General features: G+C 46.2%; 1 protein-coding gene across 4 annotated transcripts; it reads left to right on the top strand.

Moving 5' to 3' along the window:
• The first annotated feature begins 227 nt into the window (after positions 1–227).
• LOC115195475 (protein Aster-C) lies at positions 228–18,577 on the top strand. Of its 4 annotated transcripts, none has more exons than XM_029755351.1 (18): positions 228–449; positions 1,481–1,593; positions 4,376–4,514; positions 4,722–4,822; positions 5,010–5,105; positions 5,574–5,654; positions 10,153–10,277; positions 10,409–10,568; positions 10,771–10,927; positions 11,070–11,210; positions 11,517–11,635; positions 11,716–11,858; positions 12,338–12,441; positions 14,707–14,883; positions 15,069–15,132; positions 15,317–15,436; positions 15,772–15,877; positions 17,013–18,577. In XM_029755351.1, the coding sequence occupies exons 2-18, from the start codon at positions 1,501–1,503 to the stop codon at positions 17,076–17,078; spliced, it is 1,992 nt and encodes a 663-aa protein (XP_029611211.1). In that variant the 5' UTR covers positions 228–449; positions 1,481–1,500; the 3' UTR covers positions 17,079–18,577. The 4 variants fall into 4 exon arrangements, with proteins under 4 accessions (XP_029611211.1, XP_029611212.1, XP_029611213.1 ...); XM_029755352.1 differs by having other exon boundaries at positions 1,453–1,593; XM_029755353.1 differs by having other exon boundaries at positions 1,260–1,593; positions 4,403–4,514.
• The last annotated feature ends 532 nt before the right edge of the window (positions 18,578–19,109 follow it).

Here is a 19,109-nt window from a genome sequence, read left to right as displayed (position 1 = left end):
GCTGTAAATGCTGAAATCCAGGTAATTTCCTTAGTAGGTGGTGTCAGAGTTCAACATGTGGAAGAAGTCAGAGCTCATGGATGAGAGACTAGTTTCCCACTAGTAATTACCTTGGATGGCCGTTCAACTGATTTTTTCCCCATCGTACTCAAAAGTGGTAAATACCACCTTCCCACTTGGTTATGAACGCAGCATCAGTCCACTCGTCTCACCTGTTATCAGGTGGATGGGTTTGCAGCCCATATAGGCTATTTATGACGCCACACATTTATTTAAAGAACCTACCGGTGCACCTTGCTGAAGGAAAGGCCTGAGTTAGTTTTGCATGAATGACACATGTCAAACGGAGCTGGTGGTGACATGCTTACAGGAATCTGGGTCTTCACAAAGCTTCATCCCGGACTCACATAGGACTCAGTGCAGAAGATAAAGATCTCGGTCATTTCCAGGTAGGTTATGAATGTGCACCGTCTTTTACCTGCTTATTACTGATGTTGAATCGCACAGATCAGACATGTGCCGCTTTCAAAACAACTTGGAAAGAAAACGAGCTCTGATTGAGAAAAAATGTTTTGAAATATCATCCAACTCGCTATTCCAAGTCGTTACCTTTTGTATTGAAAGCAGCTATGTTGACGGATGATGAGGAATTTGACAACTGGCCTGGTAATGATGCGATCACGCACTATTGCCACATTCAAATGCTAGTCGGAACTAAGAAAACTCGTACATTTCCGACTGGTTAACTGGTTGAACGCGGCACGTGTATAACTACAACCAGTTAGTAAGTCGGAAATTTCTGAGTTTCCTAGTTCCAACGTCCATCTAAACGTGGCATGTAGGCCCGTATGCCGACGTAATTTTGGCACGGTGGACGAGCAAATACGTATCTCCCTTTACGCAGTGTTTAGCGATCATACAAAGAATCTTGTTAATCTCTTGAGATTCGCACTGCTAAAATGCTTGATCTTGATGTGCAGTCTTTTGAATGCACTGCGAACAAAATGGAAATGACAAGTTTGCCTGAGAGAGCAGAATATAAATATGTATTCAAAGTGATATTTTTGGGGGGATTACTGATCAGAATGTATCAAATCAATTCATAGGACTATTGATATTAAATAGTCTCACAACATTTCTCATTCAGCCACATTGGTTTTAGGAATCTAGGTGAACGACAATGTTTCTCCTGTGTGACAGGCAGGGCAGGATAAACCAGTTTTGTTGTGCCTCTTTGTGCTCCCACTCTCTCTCATCAGAAAGGTGGGTTAAGGAGAGTCCTGCATAGGATATCAATTCCATCCTCATACCTCTTAGCATGGTCTGCAAAGTTTGATCGTCTTCAGTGGAGACCAGCCATGAACAAACAAATCCCTTTATAGCAGCAGGATGTCCAGTCTAGTAGTCCTGCTATACTGACATGGACTGCTGGAATTATCTTGTGTGCTAAAGCTACTAGGCCTCTATCTCTACTACCCAGTCAGCGGAACAGTGGATCTGATGGACCAGGTGTCCCGGTCAGGGGTGGGCACTGATGTCACAGAGGGGACAGCCTCCATGGGGGAGTACAGGTGGAGCTCTGATGATCATGAGGTAAGATACAGGGAGCCCTTCTGTTAACCTGTCTGTGACTATCATGCACTTACCCCTACATAGTATACACAGGAGGTTGGTGGCACCTTAATTGGGGAGAACAGGCTCGTGGTAATGACTGGAGTGTAATGGTATCAAAAACACCAAACACATGGTTTCCAGGTGTTTGATGCCATTCCCTTTGCTCCGTTCCGGCCATTATTATGAGCCGTTCTCCCCTCAGCAGCCTCCTATAGTATAGCATGCCATGAAGCCTGCCGACTCCCCACTCATACACACATCAACTGTTCCTGCCCTCTAGTGGAGAAGACCATTCTGACTATTCTCCCATGTATTATGTAGACATCATTAGTAATTGACTTGATGAACTAGTGACAGAACTACATGGGGTGGCAGGTAGCCTAGTGGTTAGAGCGTTGGGCCAGTAACCGAAAGGTTGCTGGATCGAATCCTCGAGCTGAAAAGGTAAAAATCTGTCGTTCTTCCCCTGAACAAGGCAGTTAACACACTGTTCCTAGGCCGTCATTGAAAATAAGAATTTGTTCATAACTGACTTGCCTAGTTAAATAAAGGTTACATGTAGTTCAACTAGTAATTAAAATCTAGGTAGTGTTTTCAGTGGTTCTTTACTTTGTTTCACCATGCAGTGGTGTAACTAATTACTGGAACTAGACTAGTTTTTTTGCAAAAATAAAATGTGGGTGAAGTAGGCAATTTCCTTTTGGGCATCAGACCTGCTTAATTCTCACTTCAAACATCCTTTTTGTGTTTATTAGGCTGAATGACACGTTAATGTACAGTGCATTCGGAAAGTATTCAGACCCCTTGACTTTTTCCACATTTTGTTACAGCCTGATTCTAAAATTGATTAAATAGTTTTCCCCCCTCAATCTACACACAATACCCCATAATGACAAAGCAAAAATAGTTTTTTATAAATGTTGGCAAATGTATTACAAATAAAACTTAAATCACATTTGCATAAGTATTCAGACCCTTTACTCAGTACTTTGTTGAAGCACCTTTGGCAGCGATTACAGCCTCAAGTCTTCTTGGGTGTGACGCTACAAGCTTGGCACACCTGTATTTGGGGAGTTTCTCCCATTCTTCTCGGCAGATCCTCTCAAGCTATCAGGTTAGATGGGGAGCGTTGCTGCACAGCTATTTTCAGGTCTCTCCAGAGATGTTTGATCGGGTTCAAGTCCGGGCTCTGGCTGGGCAACTCAAGGACATTCAGAGTCTTGTCCCGAAGCCACTCCTGTGTTCTCTTCGCTGTGTACTTAGGGTTGTTGTCCTGTTGGAAGGTGTACCTTCGCCCCAGTCTGAGGTCCCGTGTGCTCTGGAGGAGGTTTTCATCAAAGATCTCTCTGTATTTGCTCCGTTCATCTTTGCCTTGATTCTGACTAGTCTCCCAGTCCCTGCCACTGAAAAACATCCACACAGCATGCTACCACCGCCATGCTTCACCGTGGGGATGGTGCCAGGTTTCCGCCAAATGTGCCTCTGGCATTTAGGCCAAAGAGTTCAATCTTTGTTTCATCAGACCAGATAATCTTGTTTCTCATGGTCTGAGAGTCCTTTAGGTGCCTTTTGGCAAACTCCAAGCGGGCTGTCATGTGCCTTTTACTGAGGAATGGCTTCCGTCTGGCCACTCTACCATAAAGGTCTGATTGGTGGAGCGCTGCAGAGATGGTTGTCCTTCTGGAAGGTTCTTCTATCTCCACAGAGGAACTCTAGAGCTGTCAGTCACTCTTGTTCTTGGTCACCTCCCTGACCAAGGCCCTTCTCCTGATTGCTCAGTTTGGCTGGGAGGCCAGCTCTAGGAAGAGTCTTGGTGGTTCCAAACTTCTTCCATTTAAGAATGATGGAGGCCACTGTGTTCTTGGGGACCTTCAATGCTGTAGACGTTTTTGGTACCCTTCCTGAGATCTGTACCTCGATACAATCCTGTCTCTGACCTCATGGCTTGGTTTTTGCTCTGACATGCACTGTCAACTGTGGGACCTTTATATAGACAGACAGGTGTGTGCCTTTCCAAATCATGTCCAATCAATTGAATTTACCACAGCTGGACTCCAATCAAGTTGTAGAAACATCTCAAGGATGATCAATGGAAACAGGATGTACCTGAGCTCAAATACGAGTCACAGAGCAAAGTGTCTAAATAGTTATGTAAATTAAGGTATTTCTGTTTATGATTTTTAATACATTTGCTAAAATTTCAAAAAAATGAATTTGCTTTGTCATTCTGGGGTATTGTCTAGGTTGCTGAGGATTAAAAAAAAATATGTAATCCATTTTAAAATAGGGTTGTAACACAGTGGAAAAAGTCAAGGGGTCTGAATACTTTCCGAAGGCACTGTATAACCCCAAACACATATGCTGTTGCAATTTGTACTCTGACATTTCAGATTTACATATAATTTCTCAGGAAGTAGTTTGAATGTAGTGAACGACTTTTTCATAGGGGTAGCTTTAGTGTAGCGTAACTTATTTCGTTGTGAATTAATTGCTTGGTAATAGATATTTTCAGAGTAGCTTCCCCAACACTGACAATGTACACAGCTTGTGGGGTGACACTGTTTTTCAGCTGCATTAGTGTTCAGTTCTTGGCCTTCTCTGTATTTACTGAATACAGAGAGCATATTGACCAATTGTCAGATTAATATATTCCATATACAAAATAAAAATAACTGAATTCAACAGAGGTTCAGCCAGGATGACATCTGTAGTAATTAGTATTCAAATGAGTTTTGATGTGATTCTAATGTTATTTCTGCAGCCTGTTAATCAGAGATCTGACCCTCAGGGCCAGTGTCTGGCTGCCCCCCAAGCCCTGCCTGCCCCCACCTACAAACAGAGGGTTGAGGAGTTTAGGAAGCTGTTCAGAGAACTGCCCGAGTCAGAGAGACTCATCGTGGGTGAGTTGTTTGTGTGTGTGTGAGAGAAAATGAGAAAGAGAAGCCAGAAACGGCTCCCCTATCACCATCTCTCAGTAACAAAACATATCGGCACCTCTCTCACCAGACTTCCTATATACAGCTTACCTGCATATACCAGCACACCTGTACCTTACCTGTGTCTAAGTGTATACCTGTCTCTTGCTGCGTCCCATGTATTTTCCCCAGACTACACCTGTGCCCTCCAGAGAGACATTCTACTGCAGGGACGCCTCTACCTGTCAGAGAACTGGCTCTGTTTCTATAGCAATGTGTTTTGGGGGACAAAGGTGAGCTCACACATGAGGGAAAGGAAAAATAAAGGCACAGTTTTCTGTTTAGGGGATGAATTAAATTGGATAATGATATATCGTAAATATGTGTATATATTGCATTATTCTGGTCGTGTTAAGGATGTGCTCTGGAATCGTAGATAGCCTTGACTCTGAGGGACATCACTGTGCTCTGTGGTCGTAGATAGTCTTGACTTTGAGGGACATCAAGGCCATGTACAGAGAGAAGACCGCACGGCTGATTCCCAACGCCATTCAGATCTGCACAGACTCGGAGAAGGTACAGTCACTCAAACACCACCTGGGTTCTGTTCAATATCCCTGGATAGATGCACTAACGCCTTGGACCAGAGCTAAGAGACCCTGTGCTTTTCATGGTTTAACCCATCAAGCAACTTTTCATGCTCAAGAGTACAGCTGCAGCACTGACAAAATAACATGCTACTTACCCCTTCTGTCTATCCTCAATGCAAACCAATAGACGGTTATCACTGCAATAATATTAAAGCAAAGCTCCACACAAAAACTATATTGTAGTATATCCCAACATTTTTTGACATGCAAAACATTTTGGGACTAATATTTTTTTGGGGGAATCATATGAAGCAAAATGCATCATACCGGCTGTATTTCTGTATTTTATTTCAGTAGTTATATATCTTGAAAACTTGATTGCTGATATGCAAAACAGCCAGTTTTGGGGTGGAATTTTAATTTGAACTGAAGCGTCTGTCTCTCTTCCGTACAGTTGTTCTTCACTTCCTTCTCGTCCAGAGAGAAGAGTTACCAGGGAGTGTTCCGGATGTGGCAGAACACGCTGATGGACAAGGTGCGGCACAGATCAGCTGACAGCGACCTCATATAACCTCATTTCACTCACTGGGGATGCATCCCAAATGGCACCCTATTCCCTATAAAGTGCACTACTTTTAACCTGGGCCCTGTGCCATATTCAGGACGCACCCTGGGCGTAAAGTACTGTTAGCTATTGCAGGTCCATGGTTCTGTGTATGTTGAAACACCATCGGCTGTCCTGTCCAGATAGAGCAGGGTGTGTATACGGGTTGATGGCTGTCAAAAACACTGGAAATGGGACACCTAGAATGTCCCCTCCTTTCAACACTGGGCCATTTTCCACACCCAGATACAAACTATCCCCTCCCAACACTGTGCCATCTACCACACCCAGTTACACACTGCCCCCCCCTTGCAACACTGTTGTCACCATGGTTTTGGTTGTCTCGACAGCAAGCATTTCTATAGCAAGGGCATTTCTATAAGTAGGAGTTATGAACAGATCTAGGATCATCTTCCCCTCACTCAATCCTACCCTTGATAACAAAGTATAAATACGGTAATAAGTTAAACTGACCTTGGCTCTGTGTCTAAAAGTCAACGTGTTCCCGGTAATCACCTATGGAATGGCATTGATCCAGTGACATGAAGTAAGTCAACGACTAGATAACCCTGCAACATGGACACTATCTGGTTATCATAGCTCCATGCAACCTATCTGGAGTCCTATGTAGTATGCAAGGCTTTTGTGACTTTACCCTGGCAGACTGCTCTTATCTAATCAATCCTGAATACACACCATGCTACTCGGACTGGCCCCATGCCCCTAACATTCGGTTATTATGTAGTATACAAGGGGAATAGAATGGCATCATTTAAAAAAATGATGTACTGGCTCTTTTGATAGCAAAGTGGCGATAAAACATTCTAGCACCTAGAATGAATGCAGCCTCTATGGCCAACTAGTGCAATACCCGGAAGACTGTGGACCAAGGGAATTAAGCTGTGCAAACACCTCCACAATAACACTGGTGTGGCTCGGGAGTTAGCGGGTGACAGTAAAGTTCAATGACCCCTCAAGGTGTGGCTAGGAAGGTTTATTTGCTTAAGACAGAACCTGCCCCCAGGAAAGAGCTGTCTTTTCATTACCTATCCATTCTTCAGGGCAGTCGTTCGCATTACGCCCCAAGAGGTTATTCATCAACCGATCTGATTTTTGTTGTCACTGAACCAGAGTTTTGGCATTCAGTAGAGCTGATATCGAGGCTACGTATCTCTGTATCAATGGGTGGAGCGCTCGTGTTCCAGGGCGTTAGGACTTCCTGATTGTTTTGTGACAGCGTACAGGTTATTACAGTTCAGAGACCAGAACAGAGTAAAATAGCTACAGAGAAGTAAGTAAAACATCTTTTAAAATGGTTATTTTGACTTGATTGGTAACAAGTGACTGATTATTCATCTAAATGATGATCAGGTGTGTGTAATTTGGATTGAAGAAACTGGTTCTATATGGGGCTTGCTTGAATGGATTCTGTTGCATGGGCAGGGCTGGATTTGGGGCCCCGGGGCACCTACTATATTTGCATTTATTTTTTTTAAGCTAATCTGCAATTCTACATATTTTCTCATGGCTTATGATGTGTTTTATATGCTGTCTTGGGGGCCTCTGACCTCCAGGGCAGGTGCCCTGCGTGCCTGTTCGTAAATCTAGCCCTGTGCGTAGGAAATCAATCATAATAAATTGTTTTTTTGAACGATTGAACATACTCAAAATACATCTACATTTAAACATTTACTTATTATTCTCCCTCCATATAGTTTAAAAAATATACTTTGTGTTTGTCATAGTGTTCATAAACAATCTAGACTCAGCAAAAAAAGAACGTCCTCACTGTCAACTGCGCTTATTTTCAGCAAACTTAACATGTGTAAATACACTGCTCAAAAAAATAAAGGGAACACTTAAACAACACATCCTAGATCTGAATGAAAGAAATAATCTTATTAAATACTTTTTTCTTTACATAGTTGAATGTGCTGACAACAAAATCACACAAAAATAATCAATGGAAATCCAATTTATCAACCCATGGAGGTCTGGATTTGGAGTCACACTCAAAATTAAAGTGGAAAACCACACTACATGCTGATCCAACTTTGATGTAATGTCCTTAAAACAAGTCAAAATGAGGCTCAGTAGTGTGTGTGGCCTCCACGTGCCTGTATGACCTCCCTACAACGCCTGGGCATGCTCCTGATGAGGTGGCGGATGGTCTCCTGAGGGATCTCCTCCCAGACCTGGACTAAAGCATCCGCCAACTCCTGGACAGTCTGTGGTGCAACGTGGCGTTGGTGGCTGGAGCGAGACATGATGTCCCAGATGTGCTCAATTGGATTCAGGTCTGGGGAACGGGCGGGCCAGTCCATAGCATCAATGCCTTCCTCTTACAGGAACTGCTGACACACTCCAGCCACATGAGGTCTAGCATTGTCTTGCATTAGGAGGAACCCAGGGCCAACCGCACCAGCATATGGTCTCACAAGGGGTCTGAGGATCTCATCTCGGTACCAAATGGCAGTCAGGCTACCTCTGGCGAGCACATGGAGGGCTGTGCGGCCCCCCAAAGAAGTGCCACCCCACACCATGACTGACCCACCGCCAAACCGGTCATGCTGGAGGATGTTGCAGGCAGCAGAACGTTCTCCATGGCGTCTCCAGACTCTGTCACGTCTGTGACATGTGCTCAGTGTGAACCTGCTTTCATCTGTGAAGAGCACAGGGCGCCAGTGGCGAATTTGCCAATCTTGGTGTTCTCTGGCAAATGCCAAACGTCCTGCACGGTGTTGGGCTGTAAGCACAACCCCCACCTGTGGACGTCGGGCCCTCATACCACCCTCATGGAGTCTGTTTCTGACCATTTGAGTAGACACATGCACATTTGTGGCCTGCTGGAGGTCATTTTGCAGGGCTCTGGCAGTGCTCCTCCTGCTCCTCCTTGCAGAAAGGCGGAGGTAGCGGTCCTGCTGCTGGGTTGTTGCCCTCCTACGGCCTCCTCCACGTCTCCTGATGTACTGGCCTGTCTCCTGGTAGCGCCTCCATGCTCTGGACACTACGCTGACAGACACAGCAAACCTTCTTGCCACAGCTCGCATTGATGTGCCATCCTGGATGAGCTGTACTACCTGAACTACTTGTGTGGGTGGTAGACTCCGTCTCATGCTACCACTAGAGTGAAAGCACCGCCAGCATTCAAAAGTTACCAAAACATCAGCCAGGAAGCATAGGAACTGAGAAGTGGTCTGTGGTCTCCACCTGCAGAACCACTCCTTTATTGGGGGTGTCTTGCTTATTGCCTATAATTTCCACCTGTTGTCTATTCCATTTGCACAACAGCATGTGAAATTTATTGTCAATCAGTGTTGCTTCCTAAGTGGACAGTTTGATTTCACAGAAGTGTGATTGACTTGGCGTTACATTGTGTTGTTTAGTGTTCCCTTTATTTTTTTGAGCAGTATATTTGTATGAACATTAGATTCAACCACTGAGACATAAACTGAACAAGTACCACAGACATGTGACTAACAGAAATGGACTAATGTGTCCCTGAACAAAGGGAGGGGGGTCAAAATCAAAAGTAACAGTCAGTATCTGGTGTGGCCACCAGCTGCATTAAGTACTGCACAGTACGGACATTGCAATTTATTGCCACATCTGCAGTCCTCACGCCTCCTTGCAGCATGCCTAAGGCACGTTCACGCAGATGAGCAGGGACCCTGGGCATCTTTCTTTTTGGTGTTTTTCAGAGTCAGTAGAAAGGCCTCTTTATTGTACTAAGTTTTCATAACTGTGACCTTAATTGACTACCATCTGCAAGCTGTTAGTGTCTTAACGACCGTTCCACAGATGCATGTTCATTAATTGTTTATGGTTCATTGAACAAGCATGGGAAACAGTGTTTAAACCCTTTACAATGAAGATCTGTGAAGTTATTAGGATTTTTACAAAATATCTTTGAAAGACGGGGTCCTGAAAAAGGGACGTTTTTTTTTTTTGTTGCTGAGTTTATTTTGTAGCTATTAGTCAATAGCTATAGGCTACAATTTTTACTAAGCAAGGAAGCAGCCATCGTCTTAGCGTCAGTTCTTTATATAATTGTTTGCATTTCTTAAGCGCTAATCTACAGTGAGTTGATTTTTGATATCTTGTGACATCAGTGTGGAGCGGGTTAGGGCTGTTTTGTTTGGTTGAAACTAAGACTGGAGGTGATGTGAGATTCCTGCACAGGTGGAAAATGGTTGTCATGTTGGGGGAAGCCAGACAGAGGAATTAATCCTCATGATTTTGACTATTGAGATTGAGCTCTTGCAAGCTATAGCCTACAAGCATCTGATGGATGATGGAACTGTGTACACTGAAATCAGTTGCTTTTGCATGATACCAAAAATCTAATCAAGCCCCACTGTTTGCTGTGTGCCAACCTCCGTTCCTCCCAATTAAACCCCATCTCTCCTCTGTCCTCTCTCTCTCCTAGCCACTGACTAGTCTGGAGCTGTGGCTGGTGGTCAAGCAGCACTATGGTAATGACCTGGGCCTGAGCCATGAAGAAATGGAGAGTCTACAAGGATCAGCAGAATCCACCACGCAGACACACACCAGGTAAGGACTAGGAGGACTCTTCATCTATCTTATCTATCTATCTGGTACGCAATGGTGAAAAGCATGCATTCACCTACATCTGTCTGACTGACACATTTCTTTAACCTGTTTCCCCATCTGGTCCCTGGCAGCCTGACCATGAGGCCCGGTGGAGAGGACTCTGGGAGGCTGGAAAGGCCGTCTACTCTGCGCCTCCAGCCAGGTGATCAGGGCTCCTTTGAGCCCAACACGACCCAGGGAGAGGACCTACCCTCACCCCTCGGACAGAGCACCGCCAATTCGAAGAATGCGGTACGACACCTGGCATGTTAACGTCACAAAAGGCTTGAATGATATTAAGTGATCTCTGTAGAGGCATACTGTCTCCATATTGTTTCTTCATTGTCGGAGTTTTGCAAGTGAAGGACGAGTCCCATTGATGGCATACACGTACATAGCAAGGCTTCCATAGCCAGAGTGACAGAAAGAGTGACATTGTGTTTGTGTCCTACAGGATGATGCTCACAGCACCTCGTCTCAGTGCACTCCTGACCCATCCCTGGACCGCTCTGCTCCGGAGAGGGTCTCCAAGCGCTCAGAGCTCTCGCTGGACCTCAACACTAACCTGGACCACTTCTCTGAACAGAGCGGCTCGGAGAGTGCAGAGGAGGGTGAGAATGATTCCCAAATGTGTTTGTTAAATGCATGCATCTTTAGAGTATGTGTTTGTGTGATGCTATTGACACCATCTTAGATGTGTTTTCAGAGGCATTCCTCAGATCATGTTAACCCCCCTCCTTGTGTCTCTTATAGAGGAGAGGGTGTGTGTCTCTGAGCAGCAGGGCAGGCTCTATGTAAACAAGGTCTTCAACATCAGCGCAGAGAAGATGTTTGAGCTGCTCTTTACCGACTCCCACTTCATACGAAGATTCATGAACGCCAGGAAGATCACCAGTGAGTCATCACCCCATCCACTCAACACTCCCTGTTATGTCACAGTCCTCAACACTCCCTGTTATAAGCCACAGTCCTCTGATTAGGATGGATTACTCATTACAAGCTATCTTTTTAATGTGAATGCCAGAGAGTTGTTGGAATTTCTAAATTGGGGATGTGCACAATGAGGGGCCACAGTGGCTCCCTGGTCTAAATTATGTGTTTGTGCGTGTGTGTGAAATAATTCAAGCCTTTCCATCTCAGTGCAGTACCAAATAGAATAATAGGTGTGTGTTTTGTTAACCTATGTGTGATTGTCTTCAGATGCCAGCTTTGCCCCGTGGCAGAGTGAAGCATCAGGCGCCATGAAGAGGAGTCTCAATTACACCATCGCCATCACCAACCCTCTGGTGGGCAAGTTCTCCACCGCCACAGAGAACCAGGTGAGCCTAGGTCTGCAGGGTGTGTTTGTGTGTTTCTAGTAGTGTGTTTTCCAGAGTGTGTAACTCTGTTGTCCTGTCAGATCCTGTACAAGGAATCCAGGGAGGGTCAGTACTACCTCGTCGACGCGGAGGTCTACACACACGACGTTCCATACCACGACTACTTCTACACTCAGAACCTCTACTGTATCATCCGCCACTCCAAACACAAGTGTCGACTCAGGTGAGCAGCAGTGACAACACACCCTTCAGACATTTAATATTTGCTCTGTTTACTTTAGTGTAAAGACTTTCAGGGTATTGGGGTTGAGTTTCTCATTGTGGTCAGTCTCAATGTTCAGTGCAAAGGTGTCTTTACATGTTTCCCACTGGGCACAGATGTCAATTCAATGTCTATTCCATGTCGGTTCAACCGACTTTCACTGAACTGATGTGAAAACAAGGTTCATTCAACCAGTGTGTGCCCACAGTGGGTTTTGTGTGTCAAAGACCAATAACCTTTAGGCAAGGTAAATTCACTTCCACATATTGCTGGCCTATGTACTGTTGGTTCTCGCTGGTAGCTATTGGTCAGTCTGAATCAGTTCCTGATTACAGAGAAAGAAAATCAGCAGTGTTTGGTACTTGAGAGTTTGTGGTGAGTAATTACCCATGTAACAGATTCAATTACAACTGTAGAGTTGCTGTGCTGATGTTGTTCAGGGTGTACACTGATGTGAAGTATAAGAAACAGCCGTGGGGGTTGGTCAAGTCCTTCATCACCAAGAACTCCTGGAGTGGCCTGGAGGACTACTTCAGACACCTGGGTGAGTAGCAGCCATGGAGATCTCTTCTTTCTCCCACGCCATCTTTCAGAATATCTCTCTCTCCTTCTCGCTTGGCTAATCTCTGAGTGCATCTTCCTCTGAGAGCGTGTCTTTCTGCCTCTCCATGTCAAGTCGACTCCTCTCTCTGGTGCTCGTTGTCGCCAGTTTACTCATTATTACGCACACCTGTCACCATCGTTACGTGTACCTGCGCCTCATGAGACTCACCTGGACTCATCACCTTCCTGATTATCTCCCCTGTATCTGTCACTCCCTTTGGTTCTTTCCCCAGGTGTTGTTTGTTTCATGTCTGTACGCTACTCGTGTTTCTTGGTTTGTTCTGTGTTTGTTTATTAAATTCACTCCCTGTACTTGCTTCCCGATTTGTTAGTGTACGCGTGACACTACACTTTCTCCAATGAGTCTCTGCCTGTGAGTGTGTTGGGTTGACCATAATAGACTCCTGCTCTCTCTAAGTATGTTGCTGCTTCACTGGTTTCTGTCCACTGCTATCTGTTAACCTATACTGTATAGCGACCCGCCTCCGTCACCCGCTCTCCTATACTGTATAACGACCCGCCTCCGTCACCCGCTCTCCTATACTGTATAGCGACCCGCCTCCGTCACCCGCTCTCCTATACTGTATAACGACCCGCCTCCGTCACCCGCTCTCCTATACTGTATAACGACCCGCCTCCGTCACCCGCTCTCCTATACTGTATAGCGACCCGCCTCCGTCACCCGCTCTCCTATACTGTATAACGACCCGCCTCCGTCACCCGCTCTCCTATACTGTATAACGACCCGTCTCCGTCACCCGCTCTCCTATACTGTATAACGACCCGCCTCCGTCACCCGCTCTCCTATACTGTATAACGACCCGCCTCAGTCACCCGCTCTCCTATACTGTATAACGACCCGCCTCCGTCACCCGCTCTCCTATACTGTATAACGACCCGCCTCCGTCACCCGCTCTCCTATACTGTATAACGACCCGTCTCCGTCACCCGCTCTCCTATACTGTATAACGACCCGTCTCCGTCACCCGCTCTCCTATACTGTATAACGACCCGCCTCCGTCACCCGCTCTCCTATACTGTATAACGACCCGCCTCCGTCACCCGCTCTCCTATACTGTATAACGACCCGGCTGTCACCCGCTCTCCTATACTGTATAACGACCCGTCTCATCACCCGCTCTCCTATACTGTATAACGACCCGGCTGTCACCCGCTCTCCTATACTGTATAACGACCCGTCTCATCACCCGCTCTCCTATACTGTATAACGACCCGTCTCATCACCCGCTCTCCTATACTGTATAACGACCCGCCTCCGTCACCCGCTCTCCTATACTGTATAACGACCCGCCTCCGTCACCCGCTCTCCTATACTGTATATCGACCCGTCTCCGTCACCCGCTCTCCTATACTGTATAACGACCCGTCTCCGTCACCCGCTCTCCTATACTGTATAACGACCCGTCTCCGTCACCCGCTCTCCTATACTGTATAACGACCCGCCTCCGTCACCCGCTCTCCTATACTGTATAACGACCCGCCTCCGTCACCCGCTCTCCTATACTGTATAACGACCCGGCTGTCACCCGCTCTCCTATACTGTATAACGACCCGTCTCATCACCCGCTCTCCTATACTGTATAACGACCCGTCTCATCACCCGCTCTCCTATACTGTATAACGACCCGCCTCCGTCACCCGCTCTCCTATACTGTATAACGACCCGCCTCCGTCACCCGCTCTCCTATACTGTATATCGACCCGCCTCCGTCACCCGCTCTCCTATACTGTATAACGACCCGCCTCCGTCACCCGCTCTCCTATACTGTATAACGACCCGCCTCCGTCACCCGCTCTCCTATACTGTATAACGGCCCGTCTCCGTCACCCGCTCTCCTATACTGTATAACGACCCGTCACCCGCTCTCCTATACGGTATAACGACCCGTCTCCGTCACCCGCTCTCCTATACTGTATAACGACCCGTCTGTCACCCGAACTTCTATACTGTATAACGACCCGCCTGTCACCCGCTCCAGTCTCGTCAGAGTAGATCTGAATCAAAGCCCTGCACTCACACTGACAGTCCAACTCGCCTCGTGAAGTCAATTAGAACCCCCCCCTCCCCACAGATTGCACGGCAGTCCTCTCTACATTACCCTTACCACCTCTTAGTCATTTATCCACCCCCTTCTTCCAAGGCATTTAACCTGACTTTTCCTTTCACCCTATAATGTCATCACAGAATCGGAGCTGATGGAAGAGGAGGCGGAGCTGAACCAGGGAGGCGGAGACCCCGGTAAGACAATTGGCGGGCTGCGTCACCGGCGGAGGAGGACATTCAGTCGAACACTACAGGAGCACCTGAAACCCAGCAACCAGTACAGGCCCGACCTAGATCCTCACAGAGAGGGCAACACGGGTACATGTACTTCTGTTATTTAGCCCTGGACAACCATCTTCTACACACATGGATAACATTACATATACTATACAAACAATCAGTAATCAATCGCATGACTTGATCACCTACAAAATGCACAGTCATCCATCTTCCAGTCAAGCTGTGTCTCCTATAATGATTTTCTGTCCCCGGTTGTGTGTCAGATCCCATGGATATGAAGGGTCCACAGTGGAACGTTTCTACCATCGTCGCTGGGATGAGCATCATGTAAGTCAACACTCAAAGCGCATCGCTGTAAATCAGCATGCAACTTCTCAATTGTCTGAGTACATTCTGTACCATGAGCTCAAACAGTACTTAGGCGTGTGTGTATTTGCAGTATATTAGCCAGGTGTTTGTTGAACTGAAATAATCAGAAACCGTACTGCCTCCTCTCTCGCTCTCTTCCCAGTATGCTGATCCTAACAGTACTGAACCTGGGTCTGTTCTTTAAGCTGTGGGCCATGGAGGACGTGGTCACACGCGTGTACCTGAGCACCAAGAACCGCCTCCGGGAGAGGACCGAGAGCAGGTAGGCTGCTGCACACTGAGTGAAAGCCTACGCTTATTTCTCTCTGGGTGGCTGTGGCCTTGTGGGAGGACTGAAGGGACTTTTCTGACCAGCATCCCATTGACAGCCCGACTACTCAAAATCTAGAACCTAACCTTAAGCAAACCCCTAATCTAACTTTAACCAATTTGAATAAATGAAATATTGGTCTGGTCAGCCACATCCCCTTAGTTTTACCTGACTTGGAAGCATCCTTTCCTTCTCCATTCCTTGGCGTAATCACTGCTCTGACGATTGGGTTGGTGTGAGCTATGTTGAGGAGTTCTCTCTCCTGTTGTCTTTGTCCGTCTCCTCAGTTTTGCCCCAGACTTCAGCCCCGGACCGGCCCCTCCACACAGGACCAGAGAGGAGACTCTGCTGCTGAAAGCTGTTCTACAGGACTCCATCAACCTACTGGAGCAGGTGAGCCAAATGACCAGCTGTGTTGGTGTGTCAGTGTCACAGCCTCCCAGATGACCAGCTGTGTTGGTGTGTCAGTGCCACAGCCTCCCAGATGACCAGCTGTGTTGGCGTGTCAGTGTCACAGCCTCCCAGATGACCAGCTGTGTTGGCGTGTCAGTGTCACAGCCTCCCAGATGACCAGCTGTGTTGGTGTGTCAGTGTCACAGCCTCCCAGATGACCAGCTGTGTTGGTGTGTCAGTGTCACAGCCTCCCAGATGACCAGCTGTGTTGGTGTGTCAGTGTCACAGCCTCCCAGATGACCAGCTGTGTTGGTGTGTCAGTGTCACAGCCTCCCAGATGACCAGCTGTGTTGGTGTGTCAGTGTCACAGCCTCCCAGATGACCAGCTGTGTTGGTGTGTCAGTGTCACAGCCTCCCAGATGACCAGCTGTGTTGGTGTGTCAGTGTCACAGCCTCCCAGATGACCAGCTGTGTTGGTGTGTCAGTGTCACAGCCTCCCAGATGACCAGCTGTGTTGGTGTGTCAGTGTCACAGCCTCCCAGATGACCAGCTGTGTTGGTGTGTCAGTGCCACAGCCTCCCAGATGACCAGCTGTGTTGGTGTGTCAGTGTCACAGCCTCCCAGATGACCAGCTGTGTTGGTGTGTCAGTGTCACAGCCTCCCAGATGACCAGCTGTGTTGGTGTGTCAGTGTCACAGCCTCCCAGATGACCAGCTGTGTTGGTGTGTCAGTGTCACAGCCTCCCAGATGACCAGCTGTGTTGGCGTGTCAGTGCCACAGCCTCCCAGATGACCAGCTGTGTTGGTGTGTCAGTGTCACAGCCTCCCAGATGACCAGCTGTGTTGGCGTGTCAGTGTCACAGCCTCCCAGATGACCAGCTGTGTTGGCGTGTCAGTGTCACAGCCTCCCAGATGACCAGCTGTGTTGGTGTGTCAGTGTCACAGCCTCCCAGATGACCAGCTGTGTTGGTGTGTCAGTGTCACAGCCTCCCAGATGACCAGCTGTGTTGGTGTGTCAGTGTCACAGCCTCCCAGATGACCAGCTGTGTTGGTGTGTCAGTGTCACAGCCTCCCAGATGACCCCAGCAGGTGTATCTGGACGGTCATTGACCGTTTTCTTCCTCTTTTCTCTACAGCTCCGCTGCTCTCTATTGGTGCTTCAGCAGAACTTTGTAACCAATAGGACAGCAACGCCTCAGTGACGCCGTCACACCTTGTGATCTCACTATGCCCCTTGGGTCGTAAAGGCTACAGGGATGTGCCTCAGGACTCACTCTCCCAAGCAGGGGTGTTGCTATAGGGACTACCCACACACCGACTACTTGTTACTAAGAGCAACAACAGTACAAGTTCCAGGGCCATTGATCGTGTGTTACCAGGTGGATGTTTTTAATGTTCAACTGTTGGTCCTGCGCTGTGGAGGAAGAGAATGGTTCCCAACCATCACCAACACTGGGAGGCGGCTGTTGGACTTGGGTTTATGTGAGGTTCTATTGTCTGTTGGGTTAGGGAGTACTTTATTCTTCCTTAATGTTCTGGGGTTACGGTGATTAAGTTGAAGTTCTTCTGGACTACTGTATGTTCCCAGCATGCCTCACTGCGTACCCCTTCCATTGCCAAGCTAATCACAGCAGATGAGCCAATTATGCTATAGAAATAAATCCCAACGTAAGATTTTTACTTTTTGCACAGGTGCCTTGTGTACTTTTTATGTTTTTTAGATTTTATTTAGATATTTTTTTTTTTTCAATTAGAAAATACTTTGAATGTAATTTATTAATAATATTTGGATGGCTGTGGGTTTCTGCTCGTGTAAATGTGAATAATTATGTTGTTTTGGATTGACAGATGACACATTTTAAAGACATCAATCTTTGGGTGGTTTTTGGTTTCGCAGCTGGTTTGTAAATATACAGCAGAGCTCAATATCAGTGTTGTATTTAGAAGGGTGTAATGTTCTGAACACTGCAGATAGAAATGCCTTCTATAAAGCTGTCATGAATCCTTATTCTACATGATGGAGAAGCATGTTTGTTCTACATAATATAGTTCTATCTGAACCTTCTGTAACGTTGCACCCCACTGAACACACGCCCAGGTGAACTTTCTCAGGACTAATTGGTTAGAGCTAAAATATGCAAATAATAATACTGATTGCATTTTGTTAATTACGTTAAAGTCCTGATGACTGTTCCATATACAGTAAGCTAAATTAAGAGGGTTAGTGACTGTTCTGTAATTCATGTTAATTCCACATGATAGTAAAACAAACCAATTCAGGAAGCCACGTCACTCAAACACTGCACTGCTTATGTGTACACCCACTATGAGAATGTGAGCAGCACAAGTTTGGTCAGTGGATTCTGATTCACACTACTGCCTTGTTAGCTTTGTTTTTATTGTTAATCACAATTTACTTTTTCTCAAGCAAATACCACTCGTTGTGTGTGTGGTGGTAAAACGTCATATTGTATGTAAAACCCATCCTTGTTCTATAATTGCACGGGAATCTTCCATAGTTTTGTTTGTTTACATTGCATTAGTGTAAACTATGGCATGTGAATAGTTTAAAAGGGTACACACTAACATTTGTTTTCCACACTATCCCTATATGAAGTTGAATTATGTTGGCTATTTTGCACATTTGTAAGACAGATGTACTGTATTGATGCTTTGAATAAAGAAACCATATTTCTCCACATATTATTGTCAATGTGGGGTGGGTGTCACGCTTGTGTGTAGGAATGGACCAAAGCGCAGCGTGGGTATTATTCCACATATTTTATTTAAATGTGAAACTATGCAAGACATACAAACCGTGACGAGGTGCAACTAACTCAATCTCCCACAGAATAAAGGTGGGAAAAACAACTACTTAAATATGATCCCCAATTAGAGACAACGATGACCAGCTGCCTTTATTTGGGAATCATACTAAAACCCCAACATAGAAAAATAAACTAGATAAACCCCCAGTCACGTCCTGACCATCTCTACCATAGAAAATAAGACCACTCCATGGTCAGGATGTGACAGTGGGGGTATGGCATGCTAAAAGTGCTGACTGCACAATCGGCATAATCCATCTTTCTACCTTTATCCTAATTCTCTGGGGAGGGTACATAACAGGATTTACTAACCACATGTGAGTAAAGTGTGTTAGGGGTTACTTCACTTTGTTTAAATACCACCATGCATTTGTGCTGGCAGTCTGAAGGTGAGTGGTTTGTTAG

The sequence above is a fragment of the Salmo trutta genome, chromosome 6, assembly GCF_901001165.1.
Source record: "Salmo trutta chromosome 6, fSalTru1.1, whole genome shotgun sequence".
Classification (NCBI taxonomy): Eukaryota; Metazoa; Chordata; class Actinopteri; order Salmoniformes; family Salmonidae; genus Salmo; species Salmo trutta.
Note: the sequence above shows the minus strand (reverse complement) of the source record. Positions and strands in the feature narration are given on the sequence as shown.